Here is a 20557-nt window from a genome sequence, read left to right as displayed (position 1 = left end):
GCGCAGACCCCGGTGCCATGGGTTGATTGAGATAAGTCGCAGATGCGCTCTACCTGTGCTCCCCACTATGCCAATTAGTTGCGCTTTGTCCTCCCAGAGCTCTGCTCGTTGTTGTGAGCGTCTCTTCTCCACCCTCCGCTGTTGCTGGAGGGCGACTGCCTCCATCGACCCTGTGGCGTCCTTCACGAGCCTCCTCCTCCACAGAGGCCTATCTTGACACCTCTGGTACCAGTCGTCGGCAAGTCCGCTCAGCGCCGCATCCTCCAGTACCACATCAGCTCCATCTCTTCTCCAGCCCGTGCTGTGCCCGTTTAGCCCCCCTCGATCTGGCCAAAGAGAAGCTGCTTGGGCATGCGGTGGCTGGGCATGCTGTGGCTGGGCATGCGGCGGCTGGGCATGCGGCGGCTCACGCAGACAGACGTTGACACGATGAATCTGCGTCCATATGCCATGAAGAGCCAGATTGCATGGCGCATGAACATGCACACACAACCATTTTCAATCCACTGCTGGATGAAGGCCTCCTCTCCACGTGGTCTCGATCATGAAGATTATTTCACCATACTTCCTCACAATGCTGGCCAATGCGGGTTTTAGGTGGGGACAGGACCGGTTCAGATACGATGTCAGCCCTGGCTGGGAATCGAACTCGGATCGCCGGGATCACGGCGCGGTGCGCTAACCACTCGGCCGCCGCGACCACATCCCAGTGCGGTCTACGATTGCGGTGCGAATGCCGCCTCATCGCCTTTTCGTTCCCGACGCATTCTGGGTGATGCGCATCCACGCGTCCTCAATCCACCATCTCCACCCTCCTCACCCCCTCCCTTCCTCTCTCCATGCCCGCATCTCGCCTCCCTCTCAGACGCATTGCGAGATAAAGGGAGGGTGCGCATGGGGAGGAGGAGAGGGTGAAGGAGAGGAGGGGGAGGAGGGGAGATGATGGGAGGGGGTAGGAGGGGAGGATAGAGGTGGGGGGGAAAGGAGGAGAGGGGGGAAGAGAGAATGGGATGGGATAAGAGAACAGGGGAGGGTAGAGGAGGGGGGGGATGAGAGGAGGGGGGAAGAGAGGAGATGGTGAGGAGGCGGAGGGGAGAGGAGGGGAGTCGTAAGGGATGGATAATCCCCTGACATTGGTTACAATGTTGGGCGCGTTCTACAGCGTGGCACTGGAAGGGAGGGAGGGCGGGTGGGGTGGGGAGGGGGAGAGAGGGTGGGACGATGAGTGGGAGGACGCCTCCCTGGCCGCTATAAGAACCCGGCCTGGAGCGCTCCCCTCCCAAGAAACGCGCCCTGCATCGTCTCGCCCTGCACCACCACCGCGTCCTGCACCACCACCACCACCGCGTCCTCCACCAGTCCCCCAGCTGCCGCGTTCCCCGCCACAACCATGCGTGAGATCGTGCACATCCAGGCCGGGCAGTGTGGCAACCAGATCGGCGCCAAGGTGAGAGTGGCACCTCATTACCCCCACCACCACCACCACCATCATCATCGTCACGATCATAACGCTCTCATTCGTATTCATTCAGATCATCATCATCCACATCGTCACGATCATACACACTCTCGTCCCTATTCATTCAGATCATGATCCTCCACATCATCATGCACATATCACACATCACCATGCGCATCCTAAGAGACAGGATCCTCATCACCACCTCTTCATTCTCCTCCGGCTGCGCATGTTTATTCCACCACCTCCACGGTTCTTCTGTTTCCTCCACCTCCTCGTGCACGGATTCCACCTCTTCCTACAACCGCCACCTTCTCGTTCACCTGCTCCACCTCCCCTTAATTGCTCATTCTCCACCTCTTCCTAGCCTCCCCTCTTCCTCCTCCTCTTCGAGGGCGTGGTCCTGGTCCTTCCTCGTGCGCCTCCGAATTTCGCGACGTCAAAAAACTTCTGCTCGCTGATGCCGCCCACACTCGGGGGACCTTTCCCCCTTCCATCCTAATAGCATTGCTGCCCGTAGAGCCACCTTCTCTCTCCTGTCAATCCACTGCTGGATGAGGTGGGGGGGGGGGTGCTCACCAAGCCTGTGTGCGGGCCGTGGGAGAGTCATTTGACCATGATTCAGCGCGCTGGTGAGTGCGGACCGATTTGAAGGCGAGAGGGGGAGCACATGCATCGAATCTTGAAACGGTATTACGAGATTGGACTAAAAATAAAACACCCAATTAAATCTTCGAAATCGGACACGCGGGAGGGGTGTGTCCTCACGATGCCATCGAAGGAGTTATCGTCGACGATGCTATTCGACGAGATCCGTCCGATCATTCGCTGATTCATCGCCACTGCGATAGAAGCACTAATCAATGATAGAGACATCATCAACGTCGCAATTATCGCTGTTACTCCAAAATATCGCATTGTTAAACAACACGACGTTGCCGCTGATGCTGCTTCTGAAGAAGGGTCATGGTTCGAACCGTCGCAAATGTAAGGCGTTACCCTCTGCAGGGGCAGAGTTGGTTAGGGACGAAAGTGGGGGGAGGGGGGTTGTTGTGCGCACCGCCGCCTGCCCGATGCAGCATCACCCAAAAAAAGAATAATGAAGGCGAAATATATTGTGATTACTAAATAACATTGGCATTATTACACAACGTTGGTGATAGCTGGAATTTTATGGGGGTTGTTGCATTCCTTGCAGGGAAATCGATATATTCGGTGATTCAAAGATATGTTTTATATACTTAATACATTTTTTGTGACGTCGATCTGTACAGATCCGCGTTTGATTTGAAACAAAGACCTCATCAGCCCCCCCCCCACCCCCGTTCTCCACGCCCCAGGAGTGGGAGGTGCCCCTCCCCTCATCCCGGCCTCCTATTTCCCCCAGATATCGATTTTATGAGAGGTTAATTTTATTGTGTTTTTTTCTCTCCATGCCTTGCTTCCCGCATCATCTCCCCCAGGTGATAAAAAAATTATCCCATCTGTGCGGAATTTCAGGCGACAGTTTCTGCTATAAAAATCGCGTCTCGTGTTGCTTTTATATAATTCTGGGAGGGGGCGGGGAGGGGTTTAAATCTATTCATCGTTGTCTTAATAAAGACTCCGATTCTGTTTAATCGGAGCGGCTAAATAATCCTCACGCTCGCTCTCCCCTTCCCGTCGGAGCATTGCACTGCATACTAATAACGTGCAACCAACCCCCTGACACCCGTGGCAGACGCGAGCGAAATAAGAGATGAATAAATAATAAGCACCCACATTATTTAATAAATGAACGCATGCAGGCATACTTGCAACGGTTCTTTCCGTAGATATATCAGCAGACTGAGTACATCGATAAAACGGCATGAAAATGGACATGACGAAGACGACGATGCTGTTAATGTTGGTGATGCTGATGATGTTAGTGATGCTAATGATGATGTTGATGTTATTGGTGATGCTGATGATGTTGATGATGATGATTTTGTTGGTGATGCTGACTGTGTATGTTGATGATGAATGCGAAATGAACGAGCAGATCGTAGCTGTCTGGCTGGAGTAACGTCACCGCTGAGGAGTGAGTAGCATTGATTCATGGGAGGGGTGTGGGGAGAGCGAAGGGATGGGTTCAATAGCGACCCAGGGTCGTGACTGATGACAGGGGGAGACATTTCAGGGGCGGTGGGCTGAGATTGGAGGGTGGGAGGGAGAAGGGGGGGGGGCGCCTGGGTTGGGGTTAGAGAACTGGGGTGAGAGGGAGGGGGGAGGCCCCGCCTCCCACTCCCCCCCCCAAGATATCTGGGGTTGCTTCGCCAGCTGCTGTCGAGGCATTGGGAGCGGGCGGGCTCGGGGGGCGGGGTGCAGAGGAGGGGCGCGGGTTAGTGAGCTGTGCGTATGCGACACTGGTCACACCGTTGTTGGATCTCTGTATCGAGTGCGCAGGCGGTGCAACTGCACCGGGGCCCAATGGGTGCCCAGGCCACGGGATACGTGCAGCGGTGGGGGAATTGGGGAGGTAAATGTGAGGGGGGGCCCAATTCTTTGCTTACGCCAGGGCCCACGCCAACAGCGCTATCTGTGCCCCCCAGTAGGGGTGCCGCTGTGCAGGAGGCGACGGGGGCATCCCCCCCAAACCGTGAGGGGCTCTGGCGGGTATTTGACCATACTTCACCAGACTATGACGTCGCCTTGCAACCAGCCTCCAGCATCCGTTTATTGCGGGGTGGTCGCCCATTGAAGCCGCAGCAGTCGCGACGATTTGGCCATAGGCACCGTTACGCCGAAGCGAAATGAGGGCATCATTCGCACGTTATTTGCGTAAATGGCTTTTAAAACGATTATTTCAAGCGCGATGCGATGCATTTATCGCGGATTTTGAGACTCGATACGAATCGATATAAATTCGATGCATCGCCGCAACAGCAACCGCGCCGAACCAGCGTCTCAGATGTGTCATCAGAGTTAGACTGTGGGTCGGGCTGGAGGCGGCGGCTGGGTAGAGTGCCCAGCGGTGGGGGCTAGCCGGGGAGGGGAGGATGGAGGGGGCGGTGAAAATGGGGGGGGGGAGGGGGGGGGTGGTTCCGGACCCCTCCCACGTATCCGCAATGCGGACTCCACACTCCCTCCTCCCTCACCCCCCACCGCCTCGCCACCGCCACCACTCCCATCCTCACCTCCTTAAACCGCGCCCCTCTGCAGCGCTACGTGGGGGCGGGGGGGGCCTCGTTTAAGCGCTCAACATTCGCCGCTGCGATCCCACTGCCTTGATGCGGGGGATTGCTTCAGCCGGGCCTCGCCTCCCAACGTCTGCCAGCGCCACGCAACAGACGCCCACGGGCACTGCGCTCGCTCTGCCTTTGTCCGCCGGCAAAATCCGCGACCCTGAATCTCAGAATCCGCGGGGTGTGGCGGTCGCGCTGACGCAGCGAGGTCTCTCGGACCTGAGCGGACAAATCGATCGTTCGCCCATCGGTCGAATGAATGGGGCGAATAATTGCCGAGCGAGCGAGCGATCGAGTGGGTGAATGAACGAATATTCGGACGAATGAATGATGAATGAGATCATAATTGTACGGACGATTCAAATAATGGGACCGTGTGACCGATTGCATCAATGATGAATGACTCGATGAAAATACCGACGAGTTTGTAATTGAACGCATTGTTGAATCGTTGAATGAATGAATTGATGGGTAAACGAATGAGACTGGGCGGGCATTTGCTCGTGTCGCACAAAGGCTGTGCTCGGGCCGCGCACGGACACAGGCGACTGGAGGGTGACGGAAACTGCGGTTTAGAGACGCAGCACAGCCAGGGACGCGGCTGGCGTGGTTATCGGTGGACATGAATCTGAACCGCCGGTGTGGTGGGGATCACGTGGGCACGCGGACCCGCACATCATCACCATGATAAATACGTTCGATTCATCATTTAAAAAAAAAGCCAATGATAATGAAACATGATCTTGATTTGAAGCTTTTCGTGACTGCAGGAATCCATACTCTTTGGTTCTTTCGGTAAAGTCACGTAGGTCCTAAAATAAGTCACGACGTTTCGGGCGCAACACAAGTGTCCGTCATCAGGTGGGAAAGCCGTGGTCTGCTGCTGTTTTAAAACAGTCTGCCTCAGCAGCAGACCATGCTTTCCCAGCTGATGACGGACGCTTGTGTTGCGCCCGAAACGTCGTGATTTATTTTATTTTATACCGACGTGACTTTACCGAAAGAACCAAAGAGTATAATGAAACATGATTACAGATGATGATGATCATCATACCGAAACCGATTAAGTAATGATGAGCGTGACGATGATTGCTTGGTCTGGCGAAAATGACGAGGAGTTGATGATGCGGCGTCAACTCAGTCGTCTGCCCCCTGTCTCCTCCCCCTCCCCACCGTGCCCCCCCCCCACCGTGCCCCTCCTCACCGTGCCCCCCCCCCACCGTGTCCCTCCCCCCCCCACCGTGCCCCTCCCCCCTCCGCCATGCCCCTCCCCACCGTGCCCCCACTCCCCCACCGTGCCGCCCCCAACCGTGTCCCTCCCCCCCCCACCGTGCCCCTCCCCCCTCCGCCATGCCCCCCCCCACCGTGCCCTCACTCCCCCACCGTGTCCTCCCCCACCGTGCCCCCCCACCGTGTCCCTCCCCCCCCCACCATGCCCCCCCCCACCGTGCCCCCCCACCGTGTCCCTCCCCCCCCCACCGTGCCCCTCCCCCCCCACCATGCCCCCCCCCACCGTGCTCCGCCCCCCCTCACCGTGTCCTCACCCCCACCGTGCCCCCCCCACGTGCCCCCCCACCATGCCCCCCCTACCGTGTCCCTTCCCCCCCACATGCCCCTCCCTCCCCCAACATGTCCCCCCCCCCACGGTTCCACACCCCCTCCATGTCCTCCCCCCCACCCCCCAACGTGCAGTTCTGGGAAGTGATCAGCGATGAGCACGGAATCGACCCCACGGGCTCGTACCATGGAGACAGCGACCTGCAGCTCGAGAGGATCAACGTCTACTACAACGAGGCGTCGGGTACGGCACGGGGAGCCTTCACGGTCCACTCGGCCTCACTCCCCACTGCGGCTGGGCAGCGTCGGAGCCTCGCGGGGCCACCAGGCGGGGGGTGCCTTGGCCCCCCCCCCCCACCCCCTCTGGTGGCCAAAGCTACGAGTTGACAAGCACCATGAGATTTGTTTTCAACAAGAGTGGAAAAAGAACAACAAGTTATTTAGCGCGCCGTTTATGTTTGTGAAAACGCTTTCATCCGCCTTCCGCGTTTTAATTTCATTCATGCTCGGCAAATTGGGCACCACGTGTCTGTTTCTATGTTGTCATCACCACCACCACCACCAGGGTGTAACCAGGTAGACACGCAGAGCTGTCGTGGCTGCATTGTGCCACGACGGAGCGCCCTCACACCATTAAATGTTCGAGACCGTGAACGTAACGAGAATGTGATGAGGCAAGTGAAGCCGCGCGATCTATAATAGCCTCTACAGTGAGAGAAAAAAGTATTTGATCCCCTGCTGATTTTGTACGTTTGCCCACTGACAAAGAAATGATCAGTCTATAATTTTAATGGTAGGTTTATTTGAACAGTGAGAGACAGAATAACAACAACAAAATCCAGAAAAACGCATTTCAAAAATGTTATAAATTGATTTGCATTTTAATGAGGGAAATAATTATTTGACCCCTCTGCAAAACATGACTTAGTACTTGGTGGCAAAACCCTTGTTGGCAATCACAGAGGTCAGACGTTTCTTGTAGTTGGCCACCAGGTTTGCACACATCTCAGGAGGGATTTTGTCCCACTCCTCTTTGCAGATCTTCTCCAAGTCATTGAGGTTTCGAGGCTGACGTTTGGCAACTCGAACCTTCAGCTCCCTCCACAGATTTTCTATGGGATTAAGGTCTGGAGACTAGCTAGGCCACTCCAGGACCTTAATGTGCTTCTTCTTGAGCCACTCCTTTGTTGCCTTGGCCGTGTGTTTTGGGTCATTGTCATGCTTGAATACCCTTCCACGACTTATTTTCAATACCCTGGCTGAGGGACGAAGGTTCTCACCCAAGATTTGACGGTTCATGGCCCCGTCCATTGTCCTTTTGATGCGGTCAAGTTGTCCTGCCCCCTTAGCAGAAAAACACCCCCAAAGCATAATGTTTCCACCTCCATGTTTGACGGTGGGGATGGTGTTCTTGGGGTCATAGGCAGCATTCCTCCTCCTCCAAACACGGCGAGTTGAGTTGATGCCAAACAGCTCCATTTTGGTCTCATCTGACCACAACACTTTCACCCAGTTGTCCTCTGAATCATTCAGATGTTCATTGGCAAACTTCAGACGGGCATGTATATGTGCTTTCTTGAGCAGGGGGACCTTGCGGGCACTGCAGGATTTCAGTCCTTCACGGCGTAGTGTGTTACCAATTGTTTTCTTGGTGAGTATGGTCCCAGCTGCCTTGAGATCATTGACAAGATCCTCCCGTGTAGTTATGGGCTGATTCCTCACCGTTCTCATGATCATTGTAACTCCACGAGGTGAGATCTTGCATGGAGCCCCAGGCCGAGGGAAATTGACAGTTTTTTGTGTTTCTTCCATTTGCGAATAATCGCACCAACTGTTGTCACCTTCTCACTAAGCTGCTTGGCAATGGTCTTGTAGCCCATTCCAGCCTTGTGTAGGTCTACAATCTTGTCCCTGACATCCTTGGAGAGCTCTTTGGTCTTGGCCATGGTGGAGAGTTTGGAATCTGATTGATTGATTGCTTCTGTGGGCAGGTGTCTTTTATACAGGTAACGAGCTGAGATTAGGAGCACACTCTTAAAGTGAGTGCTCCTAATCTCAGCTTGTTACCTGTATAAAAGACACCTGGGATCCAGAAATCTTTCTGATTGAGAGGGGGTCAAATACTTATTTCCCTCATTAAAATGCAAATCAATTTATAACATTTTTGACATGAGTTTTTCTGGATTTTTTGTTGTTATTCTGTCTCTCACTGTTCAAATAAACCTACCATTAAAATTATAGACTGATCATTTTTTTGTCAGTGGGCAAACGTACAAAATCAGCAGGGGATCAAATACTTGTTTCCCTCACTGTAGGTGTGACCGTGCGGGACAAATCAATTATTGGGGCGCCACCTGATCCGATTGCCGTACCCCCTCAGCTGATAATGTCGTTCCTACGCCACTGGCCCGAGTTTAATAGGCGCTCGCAAACAGAGTTTGCATCTGTGGGGTAAACTATAGAGAAGGTGATTGACTTTGTATAGCCATCACCGTCATCATCACCGATCACGTTTTAAAGTAACCACGTTTTATCATCATCATCACCATCATAATAAACAACGTGTCATCATCACATCCTTTATAAGCATCATCAGTAAGATAGTCAGCTTTCTTATCCCTTGTAATTGCAACGAGGCTTTGTGATGATGATGGTCAGAGCGAAATCATCATCAGTAAGTGTGTGTCTCTGTGTGTGTCCCGTGCGTGTGTGCAGGGGGTAAGTTCGTCCCAAGAGCCATCCTAGTCGACCTGGAACCCGGCACCATGGACTCCGTCCGATCTGGACCTTTCGGACAAATCTTCCGGCCCGACAACTTCGTCTTCGGTAGGCAACCAAGGCTGCTGCTCGTTTTCTTGATTTTGTTCAACCCGATGAGAACTCGGGAGACCAGGACAGGAGTCTCATTGCAAGAGTGACCTGGGGCATGAGTCTGTGATAAAACCACTTTATCGAGAAATCATTTGTGATCGCCAGGTCGATCTGAAAAATAGCTATGTAGCTCAGTGGGCCTTGCCTGGTAAAATAAAAATAATTTAGTTTAGTGTGATCCCAATTGCGTAATTTTGCAATGTAATTTTAATTTTTTTAAAATTTGGACCGTAACATCGGCACACCATGGCCTCCTTCCTCGTTCCGAATGATGCCACGTGATCCTTAACGTCCACCGCGATGCAGATGGCGTGGAGTTATTTATCAGTGCGGCCTGCCAGAACTGAACCACGAACCTACAAAACCGTTAGCTTCGTCGGAGGGTTCAGATAATTGTCACTGGTGTTGGCCGTGAGTGGGAATCGAACTCGGCTCGCTGGGTTTGTAGCGCATCGCGCTAACTGTTACACTACCACTCCCCCCTGGGGGGGGGGGCTGGGGGGGAAGCAAGATGCAACGACGCAAGATGCGCCGGGCCGCATAGTGACCCCCCCCCCCCCCCACGTTCCACCACAGGCCAGAGCGGCGCGGGTAACAACTGGGCCAAGGGCCACTACACGGAGGGTGCGGAGCTGGTGGACTCGGTGCTGGACGTGGTGCGCAAGGAGGCGGAGAGCTGCGACTGCCTGCAGGGCTTCCAGCTGACTCACTCGCTGGGCGGGGGCACCGGCTCGGGCATGGGCACCCTGCTCATCAGCAAGATCCGCGAGGAGTACCCCGACCGAATCATGAACACCTTCAGTGTGGTGCCCTCCCCCAAGGTGAGAAGACGCGAGAACTACTAGGTGGATGATTATAGTACAAGAGGACTATAGTACTGGATGACTATAGTACAGGAGGACTATAGTACTGGATGACTATAGTACAGGAGGACTATAGTACTGGATGACTATAGTACAGGAGGACTATAGTACTGGAAAACTATAGTACAGGAGGACTATAGTACTGGATGACTATAGTACAGGAGGACTATAGTACTGGATGACTATAGTACAGGAGGACTATAGTACTGGATGACTATAATACTGGAGGACTATAGTACTGGATGACTATAGTACAGGAGGACTATAGTACTAGATGACTATAGTACAGGAGGACTATAGTACTGGATGACTATAGTACAGGAGGACTATAGTACTGGATGACTATAGTACAGGAGGACTATAGTACTGGATGACTATAGTACAGGAGGACTATAGTACTGGAAAACTATAGTACAGGAGGACTATAGTACTGGATGACTATAGTACAGGAGGACTATAGTACTGGATGACTATAGTACAGGAGGACTATAGTACTGGATGACTATAATACTGGAGGACTATAGTACTGGATGACTATAGTACAGGAGGACTATAGTACTGGATGACTATAGTACAGGAGGACTATAGTACTGGATGACTATAGTACTGGATGACTATAGTACAGGACGACTATAGTACTGGATGACTATAGTACAGGAGGAATATGGTACTGGATGACTATATTACAGGAGGAATATAGTACAGGAGGACTATAGTACAGGAGGACTATAGTACTGGATAACTATAGTACTGGATGACTATAGTACTGGATGACTATAGTACTGGATGACTATAGTACAGGAGGACTATGGTACTGGATGACTATATTACAGGAGGACTATAGTACTGGATGACTATAGTACTGGATGACTATAGTACTGGATGACTATAGTACAGGAGGACTATAGTACTGGATGACTATAGTACTGGATGACTATAGTACAGGACGCCTATAGTACTGGATGACTATAGTACAGGAGGACTATGGTACTGGATGACTATATTACAGGAGGAATATAGTACAGGAGGACTATAGTACTGGATGACTATAGTACAGGAGGACTATAGTACTGGATGACTATAGTACTGGATGACTATAGTACTGGATGACTATAGTACAGGAGGACTATAGTACAGGAGGACTATAGTCCTGGATGACTATAGTACAGGAGGACTATAGTACTGGATGACTATAGTACTGGATGACTATAGTACTGGATGACTATAGTACAGGAGGACTATAGTACTGGAGGACTATAGTACTGGATGACTATAGTACTGGATGACTATAGTACTGGATGACTATAGTACAGGAGCGGCATAGCTGTGGAGGCCAAACCCCGACCGCATCATGAACACTTTTCAGCGTGGTGCCTTCACTCAAGGTGATACCAGCCCTGCCACCCTGACACTGAGGAACTGGAACTACACCTGACACGAGGTCATACACCAGTAGTTGCCCCAATGCTTGCCCTGACACGAGTTCTGAACCTAAACCTGACACTGACATTTATCCAGAATGACAATCGGTATTTATCCTGGAGAAATCCGATGAGCTATAAAGCTCTTTTTTTGCAGATGTCCAGTAGGGGCACGGGGTCATCATAACGTTACAAAGAATAGATAAAGTATATAAGTTCAGATTGCATAAGTACACCAATTCATCAAACTTTGGCAAGGCAGCAAAAACAGTCCCAGGCACACCAAGACAACACACAGTCCCCCTCAATAGAATTGCACATTAACATTTAACTATCGATACACGGTTAAGGATCAAATTTATAAATCACAACGGCAAATCTGGCTATATCCACCACTGATCTTCTACTTCGGGATATTTTTTTAAGGAAGATTGACGATATTATGGGAGGGAAGCAGGTTGTTCCAAAACCTTGGTGCTGCAACAGCAAAGGCTTTGTCACCAGTTTCAGTTCTTGTTCTTGGGATAGTTAGAAGATGGACGCCTTGGGTTTCTTGGGTTTGACAGTGGGTTAATGATTTAGCTCAGCATAGCGCTGCCAATAAGGATTTTACGAACGAACAGGGCCCAATGCAGATTTCTTCTTGCATCAAGTGATGTGAGATTGTATTTTAAGTCGAGGTCACAATGGTGGGTCCTGTCAGGTACATTCAATGATAAAGTGGGTTTAGTCTGTTAAGAGATGCATTCGTAGCTGATCTGTAAGCAGTGTCCCAGTAGTCAAAAATTGTTAGATTATTGGTTCAACAATTTGCAAAAATTTGCTGGAGCAATCGAATGGGAAAACATTGTTTCCTTCTTTATTATTTTTATTTCTATCCACGTGACTTTACCGAAATAACCAAGAATATTGTTTCTTTCTGTATAAAAACCCTATCCACACACACCCTCCACCCAGAAGCAACCCCTGAACACTATCCCTGACTGATCCTAAACCATGACCTCTGTATGTGTAACGTCTACCTCTGCCACTACCCTACTTTAACTCTACCCCTATGAGTACCCCTAACTATGATCCACTCACGACTGCCCCCCACGCCACCCTAAGTGTCGGACACAGTGGTGGAGCCGATCAACACCACTTACCCACCTGCCCACCAACCAACTCGCACAAACACCCATCAACCCACTTGCCCACCCACTCAACCACCTACCGAATCACCCACCCACCTACCCACTCGTCCATTCATCCACCCACCTACCCACTCGCCCACCCACCTACCCACCCACCTATCCACTCGCCCACCCACTTACCCACCCACCTACCCACTCGCCCACCCACCCACTCACCCATCCACCTACTCACCCATCCACCCACCAAACCACTCGCCCACCCACCTATAAACCCACTTGCCCACCCACTCGCCCAACCACCCACCTACCCACTCACCCATCCACCCACCTACCCACTCGCCCCCCCACCCACCCACCTACCCACTTGCCCACCCACGCACCCACCTACCCAATCACCCACCCACCTACCCACCCACCCACCCACCTACCCACTCGCCCACCCACCCACCTACCCACTCGCCCACCCACCTACCCACCTACCTATCCACTCACCCACCCACCTACGCACCCACCTACCCACTCGCCCACCCACCCATCTACCCACTCGCCTATCCAACCACCAACCCACTCGCCCACCCACCCACCTACCCACTCGCCCACCCACCCATCTATCCACTCGCCCATCCACAAACCCATTTGCCCACCCCAACCAGCTACCCACTCTCCCACCCACCCACTCTCCCACCCACATAGTACTTTCTCACACTCCCCCCCCCCCCCCCCACTCTCTCCCCACCGCAGGTGTCGGACACGGTGGTGGAGCCGTACAACGCGACGCTGTCGGTCCACCAGCTGGTGGAAAACACTGACGAGACGTACTGCATCGACAACGAGGCACTCTACGACATCTGCTTCCGCACCCTCAAGCTCACGACGCCCACATACGGCGACCTCAACCACCTGGTGTCGGCCACCATGAGCGGCGTCACCACCTGCTTGCGCTTCCCGGGCCAGCTCAACGCCGACCTGCGCAAGCTCGCCGTCAACATGGTGCCCTTCCCGCGCCTGCACTTCTTCATGCCGGGCTTCGCGCCGCTCACCAGCCGCGGCTCGCAGCAGTACCGCGCGCTCACCGTGCCCGAGCTCACCCAGCAGATGTTCGACGCCAAGAACATGATGGCGGCGTGCGACCCGCGGCACGGCCGCTACCTCACGGTGGCCGCCATCTTTCGCGGGCGAATGTCCATGAAGGAGGTGGACGAGCAGATGCTGAGCGTGCAGAACAAGAACAGCAGCTACTTCGTCGAGTGGATCCCCAACAATGTGAAGACGGCCGTGTGCGACATCCCGCCGCGTGGCCTCAAGATGTCCGCTACCTTCATCGGCAACAGCACGGCCATACAGGTGAGAGGGGGGCTGGCCGGGCGCGTGGTTTACAAATAGCTCTCACGAATTCTGATGGTCTCATTCGCAAAGGCACAAGCATTCCAAAGCTTGGGAGCTCAACTGGCAAAAGTCCGATCACCTCCGCAGGAAATGAGCCTTGACTTAGAAGAAGACGATCCAAAGATCTCAGGGGGCACCTCGTTTGGAGTATAGAGATGAGCGAGTTCCTGTAAATCATTCCGAGGTTTGCACCGCCTCTCAACGTTACTTTGTGCACTTTCATTCTGCGTGCTCCCGTTGCCTCTGCAACTGTGCCCAATCCACGCATCACAGCCTGCCAATGTGGCACTGACCAGGCTCGTTCCTTTTGTTCACACCGTATTTACTGTATATGTGTGTGTGTATGTTGAACTTCTTTTGCAGCCATACGTAGCCGACCATATTAATCAGAGGATTTCGTTACTCTCGGTGATGGTAACGGTGGTAGACGCCTTGATTTTATTTATTTTTCTCAAGGAAGTCTTGCCGAGTCTGGGGATTCCCCCTCTGCGAGGGTTCCCGCTGCAGTGGGATGTGGGGCCATTGTTTCCATCGATGAGAGGTTTGGCTTTTTTACACGGTGGGAAATTGGAAGCATCGGAAAGAAACCCCACCACGTGTACACGCGGATAATGTTCACATTTGTGCAAAGATGGATTTAAGAAACTGTTGGTCACCGTGCAGCTCCGTGCACCTGCATTCCCATGTCACATCTCTACTGTACACCCATGACCCCACGTTCTCACAACCCCATTTTTTTATGTTCACAGGATCCCAACATTCCCACGCCCCTGTGTTTCCCCATGTTCTTATACTCCCCCTCTATTTCACATGGCGCCACGTCCCTCTTTCTCCATGTGCTCATGCTTCCGTGTCAGTGTGTCCCTATGGCCCTGCCCGTAATGCCCTCCTGTCCTCATATCCTCATGTCTCCATGTCCATATGTTCTTGAATCGCCATGGCCTCGTGTTCCCATGTCCTCAATCTCTTTGGACCTGTTGTACCTTAAGGTTATCAAGTACCTATGCCCCCGTGCCCGTGTGGAGGCGAGGGTTGGTGGATTGCACAAATGTCATGAAACGTTTGTATAGCAATATTATGGACACCAACTGTTCCGTCTGTGTGGGATAGGGTGTTTCCCCCTGGTATGTGTGGGTTTTCTCTAGGTGCTCTGGTTTCCTCCCACATGTAAACAATCATTAATTGCCCGAAAACACCTTCACATATAGAGAGGACCGTAGAGCTTGGCCAATTGTTGGAACCTGCTTATCACGTGGCTGCCCTCTTGCTTGTCTGTGGTTTCTTGTGCCCCCCCAAGTCACTGTGGCGAGATGTTAACTCCCTCGTTTAGTATACAGGAGGTTGTGGGCTCGATCCCAACAATAACGCCTGTATATTTGGTGTTTGCATGTCTCTCTCCTGGTGGTCACTTGGATTTGTCTCTGGGTCTTCCGGTTTTTCCCTCCACATTTTGAATCAACATCACACATTTAGAATATTTCTGCTGCTATAAATGTCCACGTGATGATGATAAGCCACTTCATTGAGCTTTCATTTGTGGCCAGGTCGCTTCTGAAATAGAACTACGTAGCTCATTGGGCCTTACATGGTAAAATAAATTTTAGTAACTTTAACTTTAGAGTCCTTCTCTCTCTACGACTGTGAGCAAATACTGTGCAGCAGCCGCACATGACGGGGCAGTGGGCCCGCTCCCCATCTCTTTACCCCCTGCTCTCGACAACCGGGTTAACTCGCGTCGTCGGTTCAAACTCGTGACACAACGTGACATAGCGAGCCCACATATTGCCTCAATAAAAAAAAGTATGACCCATGACACCGAGTCCCTTTAACCCCCCCCCCCCCCCGTGTGCCCCGCAGGAGCTGTTCAAGCGCATCTCCGAGCAGTTCACAGCCATGTTCCGCCGCAAGGCCTTCCTCCACTGGTACACGGGCGAGGGCATGGACGAGATGGAGTTCACCGAGGCAGAGAGCAACATGAACGACCTCGTCTCCGAGTACCAGCAGTACCAGGACGCCACGGCCGAGGAGGCGGGCGAGTTCGAGGAGGAGGAAGGCGAGGACGACGAGGAGGCCTGAGCCGTCGGGCGACCTCGTCGCTTGCCGGGGGTAGTGAAATCCGCGGAAGCTTCCTCGTCGCTCTCTCCCTTTCTCTCTTTCTCTCTCTCGATGGTTCCATTTGCGCTGCCCAATGGATTTCGGTTGGGGTGTGTGTGTGTGGGTGTGAGTCGCCATGCTGGTGGTGAATCTGTCATTCTGCAGGTGGTAAAAATTGTCAATCCGCTCGTCAGGCTGTCATACTGGTGGGCGATCAGCCAGCCCCAGCAGTCAGGTCGCTGTGCTGGTGGCAAAGCTACCGTGTTGGCGGCCTTGCCACCACACCGGCGGTCAGATCGTCGTTGGGCAGACCGAACAGCGGAGGGATGCCGTAATGGAAATCGAAGTTCGGCACAGTTGGCATTTGGACAACAAGCGGGCACCGAGTTGTAGTTGAGAGTGGCGCAGTACAGGGGTCGTGACTACCACGGTTGGTCTCCAATGTTGAGCAACCGATGCTCGGCACCGCGTGTAGCCCTACCCCTAGCCATGACGTTCCACTCTGAAATAATAATTGCATAATGGAGCAAGGGGAACGACGCCTCGCGTTTGAGTGGTGCGTTTATACCTACATACACCTACCCAGAGCGGTGTGTGTGTGTGCGTGTGATGGGGAGCAGTAGTGTAGCGGTTAGCGCGCTGTACTACAAACCCGGCGACCCGAGTTAAATTCCAGATCACGGCCAACACCAGTGATGATTATCTGAACCAGTCCTGCGCCTCTCTTAGGTCGACTCAGCATCAAATGAGTTCCTGGTGCAGTGTGTAAACATCGCCACTGGGGAGACAAATGCGGCCGGGCATGGTGCTGGCCACCCACCCCATCCTGCACCGTGCCGGACTCCATAGGGGCTCGCTAACAGCACTTGTCCCAACAGCCTGTTCAGGCTATACAGGGGATCTTTGTCTTTGTTTTTTTTGTATGAATACATCGCACGCACATACACACAGTGAAGACTGAGATTCTCAATGAGAGGCATCGTTGTAACTTCCCCATATATCAGCGATGGCTCACCGTTCCAGGTTGAGGAGGCAACTCCAAACGTCACCTCGGGGTTTCCATTCTCAAGTAAATTGTATGCAAAGGCAGAACTGGTCTGTTGTAGTTCATTCACCACCACCATCATCATTCAGCCTTCACATTCCAAACGTCCACCTGCATAGGGTTATTATCACTGGAGACTGGAAAAATCCGGGATGGAGCTTTTGTAGCCTCTGCTACCTGAAACCACGCGGTGCCGCTGCCATCGACGGAACCTCCCAGGCGCTTTTGAAAACTGGACTACGCTCTCTCAACCACGCTCTGGAATGAAATCGAACGAGCAACATTGGTCAGCGCAAACCTCGGTGTGGAGGGAAGGAGGAGAGATGACTGAGAAGCTTCCGCGGATTCTTGTGAGCTAAGCCACAGGCCCTCATGTATTAAAACACGTGTAACAGCGCATGCGTATGTGAGCCAGCTCGTCGTCGTCCTGACATCATCATTGTCGTTATCACATCATCATCGCCACCTCATGCCACAATATGTTGTCATTGCAAGAATTTCACAACATCGCATCATCACACCATTGTCACGACAAACTGGCGGCCCGTTTCGTCACATGATCACGATAAAATTACAACACATCATCACATTGTGACACCACCACCACCACGTCACCATCATGACACCATCGTCACAATATGCCTACCACATCATCTCGTCAACCGCATCAGAACATACCGCCACATCGCATAACCTCGACACCCAGGTGAGAATCGTTCATTATCCTGGGGAAATCCGATGAGCTATGAAGCTCTTTTTCACAGATATCCAGTAAATGCCTGCACTACCACATCCATCATTGCAGCATTGTCCTCATCATCACGACTTCGTGTCGCGAGGCGTTAATGGGTCCACTACCATTAACCAACCTTCCACTGTCAATTCACTGCCACTGTTGATCATTTAATCACCGCTATCTAGTTATCATCACCCCGTGTGAACCACCATACCCAGGATGGACGAGGGTTGACCATGCGTCGACCCTTCACTTTTAATCGCCAAGTGACCCATCTCGCCGTGCCTCCTCTGCCCACTCCTCGCTTCATCATCCGGACACCGTCTCTCTGCCGCACGGGCGCACACACATGTCCAGTTAAAGTCCGCGGACCCAGACCAGGGATCCCATCCGCCGGTGCCGACCTGAGTTGGCCAAAACATTTAGTCGTGTTCTTGCTTTAGGAAGGGATCAACAAACCGTCGTGAGCTATTCGGACGCATGCCACTGTCAACGGGAAGATGCTATCGCGTGTTCAAACCCGTTGGGAAGTTCTTATCCCCCCATGTTTACAGCCCTGATTTGGTAGTGACAGTACCACGTGGTTTGTGGACCACAGGGGCCCCAATTGAGAACGTGTTAATACTGTGACGACTGGGCTCTGTGTAGCCTCTGCCGCATAGTGCTACAGAGTATAGAGCAACGGATGCAAGTGTTGCAACGTGGAACACGGAGCTGATGTCGTTTCCATTATTTTTTTTGTAATAAAGCACAGTTGGTAGATTTGACCGCCAACCATGCACACACAGTTGGTCGTCGCCAATCGTGTAATGAAGGGAGTCCCGAGGCCACTACTGGACAGGAGCAACTAAAGGAGTGAAAGGAATGGGAGACCATGGCAGAGAGCGAGAGAGAGAGGGGGGCCCTCGCCCAGCAGTGGGAAGTTAGAGAGACTCGAGTCGTCGCCGCTCTGGTGACCGGGAGATCGTTGATCGATGTTCGGTCGCCGGGGCCGGCGGTGTCGTGAGTCGTGATTTCTCGCTCAAACGGAGTCGGTCGTATGAACGAAGGCTGCTGCCATCTTCCACTCCATTTACGGACTGAACAAAGAACGACCAATACACTCCTGCCCCTTGTAAATAAACACTGCAATTACCTGGTCAACATGATACGTTGGCACGTCCACCAACAAGGTTGGCATGGTTTTTGCCGAGTAGCCCTACCACTGAAGTTTTTGCCAATTTAATTGGCACCAACGTTAACTCTGGCCCCAGGTCTAATTCCCCTCTCCTCCCGCCGTTTGGTCCCCCTCATCCATGAACTCTGCTTCTGTCGTCGCCTCCTCCGGTCTGTTGCCACGAACTTTATGCAAAGCATTTGTCGAGGTCTATGTTGATATAATTTGTCGGCGTCGCATGCGCTGTGATGGTGCACCGATGTGGTTTTTTTTGTATTATTTTGGCGGGACGAGCTTGCGCGGACACGTACGTCACTCACGACGCGTGCTTTGTTACGCGTGCTTTGTTACGCGTCGTAGTGCGAGCCAACAAGAATAAAACAAAAAAGCTGCCAACTTTATCCTCGCTCTCCCCGCGCTCTTTTGTGAGAGTGTCCCCAAGACTTGAATCTAATATCATAATGGGCGCCGCCGCTGCACACCGCTCACTCGCTCTCGTCAAAAGAGGGACAGAGGACGACTCGGATTTGCGAGGAGTAATCACAGACGGGCAGGGGGGCAGCAGACACACGGTGACCCGGTGTCAACAATTGCCCAAGCTTTGCAATCCCCTCTTTATTAAGATGTTTGCAGCCAATTAATGAGTGCACCCGGAGAAAATCCATGCGTGCAGGGCGGGAGGTGGGGGAACTCTATCCCACATAGACGGAACAGGTGGAGTCCACATGTTTGCTGTACTGCCTCGTCCTGACGATCCAGGGTACGGGTACCTCCTCGACGTGCACGAGAAGCGAGTTTCACAACATCCGTGTGGTGGTCCGCCAACCGTCGCCGCTGTCTCCACAGCGCCGGAGTACAGGCCACGTGCGGCGTCGCCGCCACCGCCGGGGATACTGTTGTCAGGGATGTCAGGTGAAGGATTCCCACCAATAGGAGGGGGAGAGGGACGGTGACAGGGGAAGGGGGAGGAGCAAGCGGGGAGATATAAGGGAGAGAACGGGCGGGAAAAGGGGGATTTTGGCGGGAACGAGATTGAGACGGCTGGGGACAGGTGTGGACTGGAGAAAAAGGAATAAAAGACGAGAACCCCCCTGCAACCTTGTGTCGGCTTTCCTTTACACTGTTACCACTGTGATCTCTACGTACGTGCACATCAGGGGTTCTCAAGAGCGGTGTCGCCGCTTCGATTCGATCTTTTGGCCCAGCGGTTGGAACAACGGTGCAAGTTTATTAAATCTCCCTTCCACCGCTCTGTCCACTCAGCATTATGTATCGGTATGCCGTAGTTGGTGGATTTCTCACTGGGTCACCCGGTTTTATCCTCCACATTTAGGACCAACATGCCGTTTGTAGTGTTTGGCTGCTATGCATTTCCACGCGATTCGCCCACTCTATTGAGGTATCATTCGTGATTTGCCAGGTCGCTTCTGAAAGAGAGCTACATAGCTCAGTGGGCCTTACCTGCTGAAATAAAACACATTTTGTCAATCGGCACGTCACCGCGTGCGATGGGGTGAAGCGTGGGTTCTCCCACCTCGTCCCAGACATCTGGCCAGTGTGGAAGAGTAGGCCAACTTAGCTTCAGTAGAGCCACGCCAACTTGGTGCGGGGGGGGGGGGGGCTTCCACCA

The 20557-nt window shown here is 52.7% G+C and overlaps 1 protein-coding gene across 1 annotated transcript; it reads left to right on the top strand.

Annotated features, from left to right (window-relative positions):
* Window positions 1–1262: 1262 nt before the first annotated feature.
* LOC116945827 (tubulin beta-2B chain-like) lies at window positions 1263–19328 on the top strand. Its single transcript, XM_032960398.2, has 6 exons — window positions 1263–1447; window positions 6358–6466; window positions 8938–9048; window positions 9670–9914; window positions 13252–13854; window positions 15754–19328. The coding sequence occupies exons 1-6, from the start codon at window positions 1391–1393 to the stop codon at window positions 15970–15972; spliced, it is 1344 nt and encodes a 447-aa protein (XP_032816289.1). The 5' UTR covers window positions 1263–1390; the 3' UTR covers window positions 15973–19328.
* Window positions 19329–20557: the final 1229 nt, after the last annotated feature.

The sequence above is a fragment of the Petromyzon marinus genome, chromosome 25 (genome assembly GCF_048934315.1).
Source record: "Petromyzon marinus isolate PM22_M1 ecotype Great Lakes invasive population chromosome 25, UKy_Petmar_22M1.pri1.0, whole genome shotgun sequence".
In the NCBI taxonomy this organism is placed as follows: Eukaryota; Metazoa; Chordata; class Hyperoartia; order Petromyzontiformes; family Petromyzontidae; genus Petromyzon; species Petromyzon marinus.
This window is presented reverse-complemented; position numbering and strand designations above follow the sequence as displayed.